At 44.2% G+C, this 13,861-nt stretch overlaps 1 protein-coding gene across 1 annotated transcript in view; it reads right to left on the bottom strand.

The window, feature by feature from the left end:
* Positions 1 to 13,861, bottom strand: part of LOC126359091 (toll-like receptor 2 type-2) — a 138,292-nt gene that overhangs the window by 89,926 nt on the left and 34,505 nt on the right. The window contains exon 5 of the mRNA XM_050007603.1: positions 13,057 to 13,238. Within this exon, the coding sequence (XP_049863560.1) occupies positions 13,057 to 13,238 (182 nt within the window). The remainder of the gene's footprint in view (positions 1 to 13,056; positions 13,239 to 13,861) is intronic.

Genomic DNA, 13,861 nt, shown 5'->3' with positions numbered 1-13,861 from the left:
TAGGTGACTATCAGTTTGGCTTTAGGAAAAGTAAAGGCACGAGAGAGGCACTTCTGACGTTGCGGCTAATAATGGAACCAAGGCTAAAGAAAAATCAAGACACGTTCATAGGATTTGTCGACCTGGAAAAAGCGTTCGACAATAAAAAATGGTGCCAGCTGTTCGAGAATCTGAAAAAGTAGGGGTAAGCTGTAGGGAGAGACGGGTCATATACAATATGTGCAACAACCAAGAGGGAATAATAAGAGTGGACGATCAAGAACGAAGTGCTCGTATTAAGAAGGGAGTAAGACAAGGCTGGAGCCTTTCGCCCCTACTCTTCAATCTGTACATCGAGGAAGCAATGATGGAAATAAAAGAAAGGTTCAGGAGTGGAATTAAAATACAAGGTGAAAGGATATCAATGATACGATTCTCTGATGACATTACTATCCTGAGTGAAAGTGAAGAAGAATTAAATGATCTGCTGAACGGAATGAACAGTCTAATGAGTACATAGTATGGTTTGGGAGTAAATCGGAGAAAGACGAAGGTAACGAGGAGTAGTAGAAATGAGAACAGCGAGAAACTTAACATCAGGATCGATGGTCACGAAATCAATGAAGTTACGGAATTCTGCTACCTAGGCAGTAAAATAACCAATGACGGACGGAGCAAGGAGGACATCAAAAGCAGACTCGCTATGGCAAAAAAGGCATTTCTGGCCAACAGAAGTCTACTAACATCAAATACCGGCCTTAATTTGAGGAAGAAATTTCTGAGGGTGTACGTCTGGAGTACAGCATTGTATGGTAGTGAAACATGGACTGTGGGAAAACCGGAACAGAAGAGAATCGAAGCATTTGAGATGTGGTGCTATAGACGAATGTTGAAAATTAGGTGGACTGATAAGGTAAGGAATGAGGAGGTTCTACGCAGAATCGGAGAGGAAAGGAATATGTGGATAACACTGATACGGAGCAGGGACAGGATGATAGGACGTCTGCTAAGACATGAGGGAATGACTTCCATGGTACTAGAGGGAGCTGTAGAGGGCAGAAACTGTAGAGGAAGACAGAGATTGGAATACGTCAAGCAAATAATTGAGGACGTAGGTTGCAAGTGCTACTCTGAGATGAAGAGGTTAGCACAGGGGAGGAATTCGTGGCGGGCCGCATCAAACCAGTTAGTAGACTGATGACAAAAAAAGTAGTTTATTGTGTCACTACAGTACCAACTGTTGCTCAGATTGCTGTCGGAGATGCAGTGCGACCCGCCAGAGCCGTACGCTAAACACAATGGTCTTAAAAAAAATGGATCAAATGGCTCTGAGCACTATGGGAGTTAACATCTGTGGTCATCAGTCCCCTAGAACTTATAACTACTTAAACCTAACTAACCTGAGGACATCACACACATCCATGCCCGAGGCAGGATTCGAACCTGCGACCGTAGCAGTCGCGCGGTTCCGGACTGCGCGCTTAGAACTGCTAGACCACCGCGGCCGGCACACAATGGTCTTCCCTCTCGGTAATGCCACGTGGGCATTCGGAGCCAAATCTTCTTCTGATCATACATTCTCTTGGCCACCACTGCCAACAATCGTGGACAGTGGCTACATTCTAACCAAGTTTTTGTGCGTTATCGCAGAAGGAACGTCCAGCTTCTCGTAGCCCTATTGCACGACCACGTTCAAATTCAGTGATGTGTGGGTAATGGTGTCTTCGTCGTTTTAAAGGAATTTTTGACTAACATCAACTTGTAAAACCGAAAATGGAGATAAAATACTTACTGCGGTACCTACAATTTTTCGCCGTTTTATATCCGTTGATAATTTGTATTGTACTTCAAATTCTGAATCTGTAAGCTTTATTACAGAAACAATAGTTACTATGCAATGGATGTAATGGTGCATTTATTTGTGATTGTATATAATTGATTGTAATTATAATGTAAATATTGTAAATTGCTGGGAAATAGCCAAGGGAACTTTATTTTAATGTATCGACAGGAATTACGAAATGGCAATCTTTGCGTATGGAGAGAGTGTCGCTCTACGAGCAGAGAGGAACCACAGCAGCTTGAGTGATGAAAGAGTGCGGAAGTATTTGTTGGTCGCACCAGCAGACGCGGTGTGCAGCTATGATCGCGCCAGTGTAAGCCCATCTAATTCGTTAACTCGCGAATACTGAGAGCACGGTCGGAGTGGACAAGCGGAGGAAGCTGCAATTCTGTTGCCTGTCTCATCATTATCCGTGGCTCTGGAGACGACTCGTGGTTCTCAACGAGCAGCAGCAACAGCAGCAGTTCAGCATTGTCGTCGGCTACATTCTCCATCGTCCGCACTGCTACTGTTAACTGACAGAGTATTGCTGATATTGTACAGGCATTACCCAGTGGCATTTCCTTCACAATAATAACATACAACAGCTAAAACTTGTGGGGAACCTGTGTTGTCGTTGTCCTCAGACATTCTTACCAGTCAGCGTCCATTTCCTTTCCATGCAATCACCGAGTGTCGTAAAAATATGAAAACTGATTAACTATATACTGCTAGTTTTATTTTTTTGATAATGATCAGTTTCAGTCTTCGTTTTCTACCTCAGTAACTGCATTACAGACTTACCTAATTTACAGTTTTGAGTAATCATTCATTTAAAGTAACGTAAAATTTCACTGGTGAAACTAATAACTGGAGATACAGCACGAAATAAGAACACGCAATTTCATTTATTTTGTACTTAGCTTAGTGAGTGGCTTTAGCTGGCTTGGTAAGTACTTTATTGCTCTTATGTTAAAAGTAAATTCAGTTGCACGTTCGCTCAAAGTAAATTCAATTCAGTCTCTCAATATTTAAAAGTTAATTTCTTGTCCTTTTTCAAATTTTTCATTACGTTACTCTGAGGCAACTGAAAGTTATTTTTTTACGTAACGAAATTTCAGTTACAGCCAGTCATATATTTAACCAGTAACCTCATTTAATTTTGCTTCCAAAGTTTAGTATTTCAGGTTAAGTAACTGCCAACTCAGTGCTTTCTGATTCACTTATTTTCTCATGAACTCTTGTGTTGTGATATCCTTCTGTTACCACACCAGTGATTATTTGCTTAATTTTCTTTGCAATTCCTTTTATTAAGATTCTGGAGATTCAATGCCTTAGTGGGCTGGCGACCGTTTAATTATCCCTTTTTTGCTAATCAGTATTTTTTGTGTTATCTATATTTTTGCATTAAATATATTAAGTGGTCACTTTTCACTGTGTGTGGTTCGTGAGAGATTGCACTATATTCCAACAATTCCAAAATTATTTTTAGTGTTTACATTCGCTTTACAATAGATTCTTCCTTCAGAAGAGTCTGTTGTATACTTTCCTCCAACTAACAGCCTTACTCATTGTAAAATTTCATTAGGCATTCACCATCACGGTCAATAATACCGCAATCCAGTAGGCCGATTAGGAAGGGGGAGGTTACAACTCAGTTCGTCCAACGGTAACTAGCGCTCACGACCATTACAGCGTATATTTCAAGTATGACTGATTTGCATCCTGATCGTGGCGCCTCTAGCGCAACTCTCATGATGCGGCTGATGAAATCTGACTAGATGTCATCTTTCGGATATACACTCCTGGAAATGGAAAAAAGAACACATTGACACCGGTGTGTCAGACCCACCACACTTGCTCCGGACACTGCGAGAGGGCTGTACAAGCAATGATCACACGCACGGCACAGCGGACACACCAGGAACCGCGGTGTTGGCCGTCGAATGGCGCTAGCTGCGCAGCATTTGTGCACCGCCGCCATCAGTGTCAGCCAGTTTGCCGTGGCATACGGAGCTCCATCGCAGTCTTTAACACTGGTAGCATGCCGCGACAGCGTGGACGTGAACCGTATGTGCAGTTGACGGACTTTGAGCGAGGGCGTATAGTGGGCATGCGGGAGGCCGGGTGGACGTACCGCCGAATTGCTCAACACGTGGGGCGTGAGGTCTCCACAGTACATCGATGTTGTCGCCAGTGGTCGGCGGAAGGTGCACGTGCCCGTCGACCCGGGACCGGACCGCAGCGACGCACGGATGCACGCCAAGACCGAAGGAACCTACGCAGTGCCGTAGGGGACCGCACCGCCACTTCCCAGCAAATTAGGGACAGAGTTGCTCCTGGGGTATCGGCGAGGACCATTCGCAACCGTCTCCATGAAGCTGGGCTACGGTCCCGCACACCGTTAGGCCGTCTTCCGCTCACGCCCCAACATCGTGCAGCCCGCCTCCAGTGGTGCCGCGACAGTCGTGAATGGAGGGACGAATGGAGACGTGTCGTCTTCAGCGATGAGAGTCGCTTCTGCCTTGGTGCCAATGATGGTCGTGCAGGTGAGCGCCACAATCAGGACTGCATACGACCAAGGCACACAGGGCCAACACCCGGCATCATGGTGTGGGGAGCGATCTCCTACACTGGCCGTACACCTCTGGTGATCGTCGAGGGGACACTGAATAGTGCACGGTACATCCAAACCGTCATCGAACCCATCGTTCTACCATTCGTAGACCGGCAAGGGAACTTGCTGTTCCAACAGGACAATGCACGTCCGCATGTATCCCGTGCCACCCAACGTGCTCTAGAAGGTGTAAGTCAACTACCCTGGCCAGGAAGATCTCCGGATCTGTCCCCCATTGAGCATGTTTGGCACTGGATGAAGCGTCGTCTCACGCGGTCTGCACGTCCAGCACGAACGCTGGTCCAACTGAGGCGCCAGGTGGAAATGGCATGGCAAGCCGTTCCACAGGACTACATCCAGCATCTCTACGATCGTGTCCATGGGAGAATAGCAGCCTGCATTGCTGCGAAAGGTGGATATACACTGTACTAGTGCCGACATTGTGCATGCTTTGTTGCCTGTGTCTATGTGCCTGTGGTTCTGTTAGTGTGATCATGTGATGTATCTGACCCCAGGATTGTGTCAATAAAGTTTCCCCTTCCTGGGACAATGAATTCACGGTGTTCTTATTTCAATTTCCAGGAGTGTAGAAACTCGCGTACCAACTTTGGTTTATTTCGCATAACTCCTTCTTGGTATACTGCGGCTGAAAAGTGAGAAAGGCCTCTTATTGTATGAATACGCGATTGCAGAACAATCACTGGAATCAGTCGTATACTTTAAACACACAGGGGTACGTTCAAGGAGCGACTTAAAGTCAAATGATCACATAAAACTAATCACAATCAAGATAGAATCCAGGCAGACTTATTGGAAGAGTCCTTAGGAAGTGTAGTCCCAACGAAGGTAGTTCACAAAACCTTTATTCATTCAGTGACTGGAAATTACTCATCAGTCTCGGATCCATACTAGACTGGACTGATTGAGTAAATTGATTAAATTCAAACAGAACAGAGTGTTTCATCAGTCTATCAATTAATAAGCGCTGTTGCATCACAAAAATCCTCATTTAATTCCAGTGCCAGATGCATTGCATAACACAGTCGGGTTTATTGCTAAACTTTCGAGAACGTACATTTCATTTTTAGAAGACTCAACCGACATGTTTCCTCCTCCTACATAAATCCCTCAAAAAGATCATGAAAGTAAAATTATGAACATTCAGTCTCAGATGTAGACTTACCAAAGATCATTCTTCCTAGAGACCATTCGTGACTGAAACGGAGAAGTGGGAAATGATATACGAAGTACCCTCCGCCACACACCATAAGGTGGCTTGCTAAACATAAATGTAGGTATAGATGTTACTAGACAGGCGGGGAAGTGGATGCAGCAACCCGGTGTTTCTCCGCAGGAGGTAATGTATGGAGTGTTGGCCACAGTGGGCAGTCCAGTCAGCGGCTCCACCCAGGAGAGTGAAGGGGGCGACCTATTACGAGGGAGGGAGCGGTTTACCCTCTGGGAAAGTCTCAAACAGTAAAAGAAAGATCAAATGTTGTGATGGACATTACGACGCATTTCTAAGCTAAACGTAATTCACTGTGCAGACAACCATGTAGGTGGGGCGACCACAGCTATGAGGATTCGTTTTGGGTACTAATAACCGCTTCAGATGTACTTAGTCCTTTATTAGTGGATCACAACCGGTTTCGTGGCACTAAAAGCCACACCTTCAGGTGAACATATGATTAAGACATTAGAGCAGAAAAACTCGGAATCTTTTTGCCCAACATTCGGTGTCCGCCAAAACAAAACACCGCTAAAAGACTACATTGGAGTCTGCCAGCTTTTAATCTATGACATACCGTCTTTCAGCGGTGTTTTGTTTTGACGGGCAACGAATGTTGGGCAAAAAGATTCCGAACGTTGCCGCTGTAATGTTTTAATCATATGTTCACCTGAAGATGTGGCTTTTAGTGCCACGAAATCGGTTGTGGTTCAGTAATAAAGGACTAAATATAGTTGAAGCCGTTATTAATACCTAAGACGATAATTCACTCTGTGGCCAATATGTGGTATTGTCCCCACTGGATTTTTAAATTTTTTGCTTCTCAAAAAGCGTAATGAGTCAACAAAATTTATTATTTCCTCTGGTATTCAGGATAGTTTTAAGTAAACTGGAACAAATTATCTCCGTGATGATGTAGGTGTATACCTGTGAGAGCAATTTTGTAGCTTTAGGGTGATTCAAAAATGGTTCTAATGGCTCTGAGCACTATGGGACTTAACAGCTGTGGTCACCAGTCCCCTAGTACTTAGAACTACTTAAACCTAACTAACCTAAGGACATCACACACATCCATGCCCGAGGCAGGATTCGAACCTGCGATCGTAGCAGTCGCACGGTTCAGTTTAGGGTCGTAGGTGACAACATTACTAATGCCAATGCTAAGGTTTAAGACGGCTATGGCTTAAAAGCATATTTTTTTTAAGAAAAAGAAAGCGTAAAATGTAAAATCAATTAATGTCTTACTCGCTCTCTCCTATTTTTCTCTCTGCTAAACATTCACAATAAGACTTAAACAATAAAAACTAAAAAATGATAACTGTTAAAAGCTTTGGAACATCGATACAATATCAGAATAACTGATAAAACAGAAGTTCAAGAACATGTGTCTCGCCGGTCAATTCCAATAAAACTAGTTCCTTCCCTGTCCCTCCGCCTCATATGTGTCTGGGCGTTCCGCTTCAGAGTTTCTGCACCATTGCCGCATTTTGCTGTCACACGTTACGTTAAATAGTTATGTTATGTGGGCTCCATAAAATGAGGCGGAACCCCTCAAAAAGAAGAAATAGAATGACTGCACGCTCTACACGCTTGGCGGGAGTCTGTATTGTTCTAGACATATTTACATGTTGGTTGTGCACTCAGAACTGAAAAATACGATTTGAAGCTATCAGCGGACATACTAGAGACACTTTGCACTTATCTGCGAAACTCATCAGAGACTTTTTCACTCTAGTTTTAATTTTGCGACTACCTGAACATAGAAAAATAAATAACCCTCCTAAAAACGTAGCCAATGTTAACATATTAGTCGGCCGAGTGGCCGAGCGGTTCTAGGCGCTGCAGTCTGGAGCCGCGCGACCGCTACGGTCGCAGGTTCGAATCCTGCTTCGGGCGTGGATGTGTGTGATGTTCTTTAGGTTAGTTAGGTTTAGGTAGTTCTAAGTTATAGGGGACTGATGACCCCAGAAGTTAAATCCCATAGTGCTGAGAGCCATTTTAACCATTTGTTTAAGAGTGCTGTCACTCATACTACAGTGAAACAGTAATGTGTTCAGGCCATAAGCCTATGTGGAGCAAACTCATCTCTTGAACAGGGAAACGCTCATGTTTCTGTTTCCTGGAATACATTTAATCCTGATATTGCAGCGTTGCGATGGGATAGCGCCTAAAGTAAGTTAGATGTGTTTATAACTGACACGTTCTTCTACTTTGCTATCTCCGTAGTGACAAACTCCCCAGTAATTTCATTCGAAGCTTACGTTCAACAATTCGAATAGCTACGTCCTGCTGCAAGACGGATTAGCTACCGGCTTCTTTCAAACCTCATATGATTCAAATGTCTCTGAGCACTATGGGACTTAACATCTGAGGTCCTCAGTCCCCTAGAACATAGAACTACTTAAACCTAACTAACCTAAGGACATCACACACATCCGTGCCCGAGGCAGGATTCGAACCTGCGACCGTGGCAGTCGCGCGGCTCCGGACTGAGCTCCTACGACCGCCAGACCACCGCTGCCAGCTCAAACCTCATAAAACAACTATTTCAATCATTTCTCCTAGTGGCAGGTTTTAACTACAGGTGCTACATTCATTTCCTGTTTCGTCCAGGTGTTGTTGAGACCTTTATGGTTTGTGAGCTGTGCGTGATTCTTTACCGATACTTGCCGCTCATAGCTTGACGTCTTTGGTCCCTTGCTTGGCAACTCGGGCGTGCTGTTTGGGGTCAGCGACGTAGAGATGTACAAAGATGAAGGGAGGCACATGAACTACAACAAGGATGTTGGTTGAGCGTCCACTGCAGTACTGTGTCTTGCGTGTGAAATTTTGCTGACGGCTCCGTGTAACATCTGAGGGACTGACTTCAGCAGCTGAGTCCGCTCGGAGTATCGAGGCGGACGTGTTCACCATTAATTGGGGCTACGCTGCTGGAGGTGGCTGTTCGCTTCCTACTTCGGCAGCGGCAAGTGGCGTGTGGAGTCTGAAGCTCTGAACACGCTGCCTTGCATGGCAGACAAGGGCCTTGTGGTGATTTAAACTACGGTCAGCATTTGATTTACAGCTGTCGGCCTCTGGAGAGAGGAATCTTGGAAAATTGCTGTGTTCTACCGTACGGTTCCGCCATCCTGGTTATTGAGACACATTGCGCTGTCGTACTGTGCGGTTCCGACCTGTGGGGGCACAGTGATTAATCTCTGTTCTTGTAATAAGCATGTGTGTTACTTACTGTTAAGTTTTTTATGAAGTTTTGCTTTTCATTTAGCAGAGGGTTGCCTTTGGAGTATGCATGCAGTGGGAGGCGAGCGGACATTATCCGTATGTAATATATTTGTGTTCATATTGTACAGGGTGTTCCATTTGTCTGATGACCGCACGCACGGCGCTAGCTGGTGGGCAACAGGCACTACGGTACCCGGTAAAAAAGATGATGTGTCGCCCGTCTAGTAGCGCAGAATGAAATTTGAGATATATGAAAATAAATTTTGTACTCGTCCACGTCATGCAAAGAGATGCTACAACTGGCCACTATTGTTGTCCACGCATTTATGATCTACTCAGGAAATTATTCATCCCATGATGTAATTCTTTTTGGGAAATTAACTAACTCGCGGATACTATCCATGAGTTCCTGTAAAGTATACGGACTTGTTGTTACAGTTTATCCTTTACTGCTCCCCACAAGCAGAAATCGCACGGGGTTAACCTGGGACGTCGAGTGGGACGCATATTGTTTTAATGTCTCTATCACGGAAAGAGCCTCTGCCAAATCCTGTTGAAGAAACGCGAGGCTTCGTTCTATTTCAATTCGTTCATCAAAAAACTGTTGTAAAATGTTCCGCACATATCTTTCACTATTAACTATGTAATTAAAAAAATTTGGGCCTATTATTCTGTCACCATTCACTGCGCACCACACGTCTATTTTCTGATCATGAAGGGGTTCCTCACGAAGCTGAATAGGTCTATCGTCTCTCCGTTGTCGACAGTTTTGGCAATAAACATTCCCGCTGCGTAAATGGAACCAAGCCTCGTCTGAAAACAATATGAGGTAAGGATTTATTTCACCGTTATGCACTTGTTTCAAAACTCATTCGCAGATCCTACACCTGTGCTCCGAGTCATCAGGTTTAAGTTCTTGCACTTGTTGGGAGATAGTTGCAAGGAAGTTGCATTTGCTGCGAAAGGCGTCTGAGAGACGTTTTAGAGAATTTTCCTGTAGGTATGCAGTGTCATTGAGATGAGATTCTGTGAACACTATACGACGTCCTTTATTCGTCTTGTCATGAAAACTTTCCATTTCACGACATTTGTTCCTCAATTTGTGAGTTACACCACGAGTCGGAATTCGATCACCTGTAAACTTCAGTTCAGACAATCTCCGGACAGCGGCGCGGTGTTTGCCGCGCGGTCTTGCGTGCCTTGTCACGGTCCGTGTGGCTTCCCCCGTCGGAGGTTCGAGTCCTCCCTTGGGTATGGGTGTGTATGTTTTCCTTAGCGTAAGTCAATTTAAGTTAGATTAAGCAGTGCGTAAGTTTAGGGACCGATGACGCAGCAGTTTGGTCCCGTAAGACCTTACCACAAATATTCAAATTTTTCCAAAAGTAACTATCAAATGCTATTTTTTTGTATATTTTTGCTTTCTTTGGCTGCCGAGTAAGCCGAGCTACTAATTGTAACTGTTTTAAAATTATATTTAAAGACACCGCTCTTCGTGAAGGCGCTTAATTACCGCGTTTCTACATTCTGCTGCCTTTGAATGCGGCTAATAATTTGAACTGTTTTTCCTGTTTTATTGACTGTTCCCTCATTATTCTGAGCGTTTACTTGAGGGGAGTAGTTAATAGGGTGTAAACTGCTTTTCTAAAGTGTTCGCCTGGAATATTAAGAGAAGTAAAACATTTTCCTGTTTTTAATATTTGATCTTATTGTCAAATAAAATGATTGAAACCGTATCAGTTTATTTTATGCAGCACCTTACCACTCACTAACGTAGCTCACTACCTTCTCAGTGTGTATCCTCAGCATTGTGAGCCCCATGTGTCTTAGATTTTTTACAGGGTCATGCAACAGCTATGTTCAGGAAGTCAACGAACGGTGTATAATGGAGGGCACTTATAACTTCACTGCCACTTCTCCCCTCCCCTATACAATTCGTTAATGGTGCATGAGAAGAATGACTGTCGAAAATGGTCCATATGAACTATAATTTTCCTAATTTTCTAGACATCATTTTCGGAGACATATGTGGGAGGATATAATAACTTGCCCAACACTTCTTCTAACGTATACTGTCATACTTTTACAGCCCCCATCACAGTACACAATGCTTTTCTTCTAGCGTTTGCTCCTGGAGTTTGTTGAGAATCTTAAGTAGCACCACCATGCTTGTGAAACGATCCCGTGACCCAATGTGAAGCTTTCTGTTGCATGTTCTCTCTCTCTCTTCCGTTAATCAAGCTTGATAAGAATCCCAGACAGCTTTGTAATACTCAGTAACCGATCTTAAAAGTGTTTTGTAAGTCTCTTCACTCGCTAGGTCAAAGATACCTGAACTTCACATCTCCCAGATGCGGGGAAGCTGCTGATGACCAGAGTGCCAGTGACCACTGTCCGGACTGTACCTGTCTACCACATATCGCAGACCCAGAGAGGACGCCGCTAACATATGTGATTAGCAGCGAAACAGTATGCTGTACATCCAGTTGACTGTATTTCGACGTCACGACAGGTTGTTCTGGACTTGATGGAACATATTATTAGTTTGATACGGTGTTACTAGTTCACACTGGTGGAGGTGAAAGTGGTGCTCTTTGCAACATAGGTCAGGAGAGAATCTCAACGCTCTAAAACCTGACCAAGTGAAATAATCTCGCAGTGTCCCCCGTGACATGATTTTACAGTCGATAAACATAGAAACCAACACGAAACATGTCTCCATCAAACAAACAAAAATCTTCACCAGTGCTCCTAGATACAGTCCACCGTTCTAATGTATGTAAGGCCATTGCTGGGTTTTACGTCAAACCAAGCGTGACTCAAGTAGGAGCTGGGAAATGTGGTTCAAATGGCTCTGAGCACTATGGGACTTAACATCTGCGGTCATCAGTACCCTAGAACTTAGAACTACTTAAACCTAACTAACCTAAGGACATCACACAACACCCAGCCATCACGAGGCAGAGAAAATCACTGACACCGCCGGGAATCGAACCCGGGAACCCGGGCGTGGGAAGCGAGAACGCTACCGCACGACCACGAGATGCAGGCGCTGGGAATGGTGCTGGATCAATTGATATGCCAGTATAATATTGAGCTGTCATTGGGTGAGTTACACAGTTGGTCAGAAGCTCTCTGTTTGGCCTTCAGAAATAGATGAGGGAAGGAGGTATGGGGCTGAGGAGGCAGGAGGGGAGCGGAAGAGAATGCCAAAAGAGGGAGGTTTGGTGGAGGAGGGTTTCCTTACAATAAGGGTCTGGATTAGGAGAGCGTTTTTAGCATGATGACGTCACGCAATTGTTCCCTGCCCCTGCTTATAGAGAAATCTCATCCAAAATCGGAACAGCTTTTCTATTCTTAAAATTCTGCAGTGAGTTTTTACCAGAATATTAACACAACGAACGAGCAAAGCACATTACATGCGAAGTACATGTACAGAATTTCCATATTTGCTGCACGCCGTCTTTCCTCTGAATGCGACAATGGTATTCTAAAATTTTTTTCACTTGATGCAACAAATTGTATTAGGGTTGCACAATTGTACCTCCAGTCATCAAATCCTTCCATAATGTCCTCTGGCTAAACTGATAAATCAAATGTGTGTATAAACGCAACTGTCTTCTGTTATTCTTTCTTCAAATGGTTCATTGTGTTCCTTACAATTAACATTTCTTCAACTGGCAGTCTTCTTTTGTTTCATTATTGGTATCATCTTAACAGTAATTCACAGCTTATGGAATGGTGGCCTATATTTAGTAAATTATTACATCCTTTGACTAGACTAACAAATACAAAACACTAGCCGGCCGTTGTGGCCGAGCGGCTCTAGGCGCTACAGTCTGGAACCGCGCGACCGCTACTGTCGCAGGTTCGAATCCTGTCACGGGCATGGATGTGTGTGATGTCCTCAGGTTAGTTAGGTTTAAGTAATTCTAAGTTCTAGGGGACTGATGGCCTCAGATGTTAAGTCCCATGGTGCTCAGAGCCATTTGAACCATTTAGTGTACAGCACGAGTCCCACGTCTGCGTAATTTACAGAGGATAACCTTACGCCTGATGAGTACTAGTGTTCCAATGAGTAGCTTACAGTTTCGAAACGTTTTTATATATTTAAACAAAAGCGTTATCGTTTTGTCACAGAGATCAGCGAGACGACAGAATAAGGAAATCTGTAACTTGATTCGTACTCACCGCGATGTTGTTGTTGGAAACGTTGAGGTTGAGGAGGGAGGCGGAAAGCGTGGTGAGGGCGGACAGTCTGTTGTAGGCGACGTTGAGGATCTCCAGCCCTCCAGGTAACGACTGCGGCAGCTCTTCCAGCTCGTTGGCAGACAGGTCCAACTCCTTCAGTTCGGGCACAGACTGCAGTGCCGCTGCGTACATAACAAGAAAATATGCTCACGGCCGCAGTTATATTTTTAAAATATCTGTAACACAGAGGTGCGCGTAGATTGGAGCCACTATCCACAGCAGATAAAAAGAAAATTAAACTCATTGGAATACTCTGGTACAACTGGCTCATATCCTGTAGGGCCTCCGCGAACACGCAGAAATGTCGCAACACGACGTGGATTCGACTAATGTCTGAAGTAGTTCTGGAGGGAATTGATACCCTGAACCCTGCAGAGCTGTTCATAAAGACGTCAGAGTACGCATGGGTGGACAGCACGTTGGAGGGTATCCCAGATATGCGCCAGTATAGCGCTATCAGGGATGCACATCTACGAAAAGTCGCATAATGAGATGTCACGTACTCACATAAGACATCTATAGCAATTTGTATGTCGATATTAATCTTACGACTTCGGACAGCATAAAATCTATCCTAAGTCTGTGAATGTAAAGGTACAGTTAAAGTAATAGGACTGACGGTGTTACACATATGACAAAATACTTAAGTACGATGTAGTTGTACAGTGTGATCTACTGTCAAATAATAAACTGTGTTACAGTGTCAAAAATAAAATGTACCAGGCACTGTTAATCGCTCTTCATT

This window comes from Schistocerca gregaria, chromosome 1 (genome assembly GCF_023897955.1).
Source record: "Schistocerca gregaria isolate iqSchGreg1 chromosome 1, iqSchGreg1.2, whole genome shotgun sequence".
Taxonomy (NCBI): domain Eukaryota; kingdom Metazoa; phylum Arthropoda; class Insecta; order Orthoptera; family Acrididae; genus Schistocerca; species Schistocerca gregaria.
The sequence above is the reverse complement of the archived record's forward strand: the minus strand, read 5'-3'. Positions and strand labels throughout refer to the sequence as shown.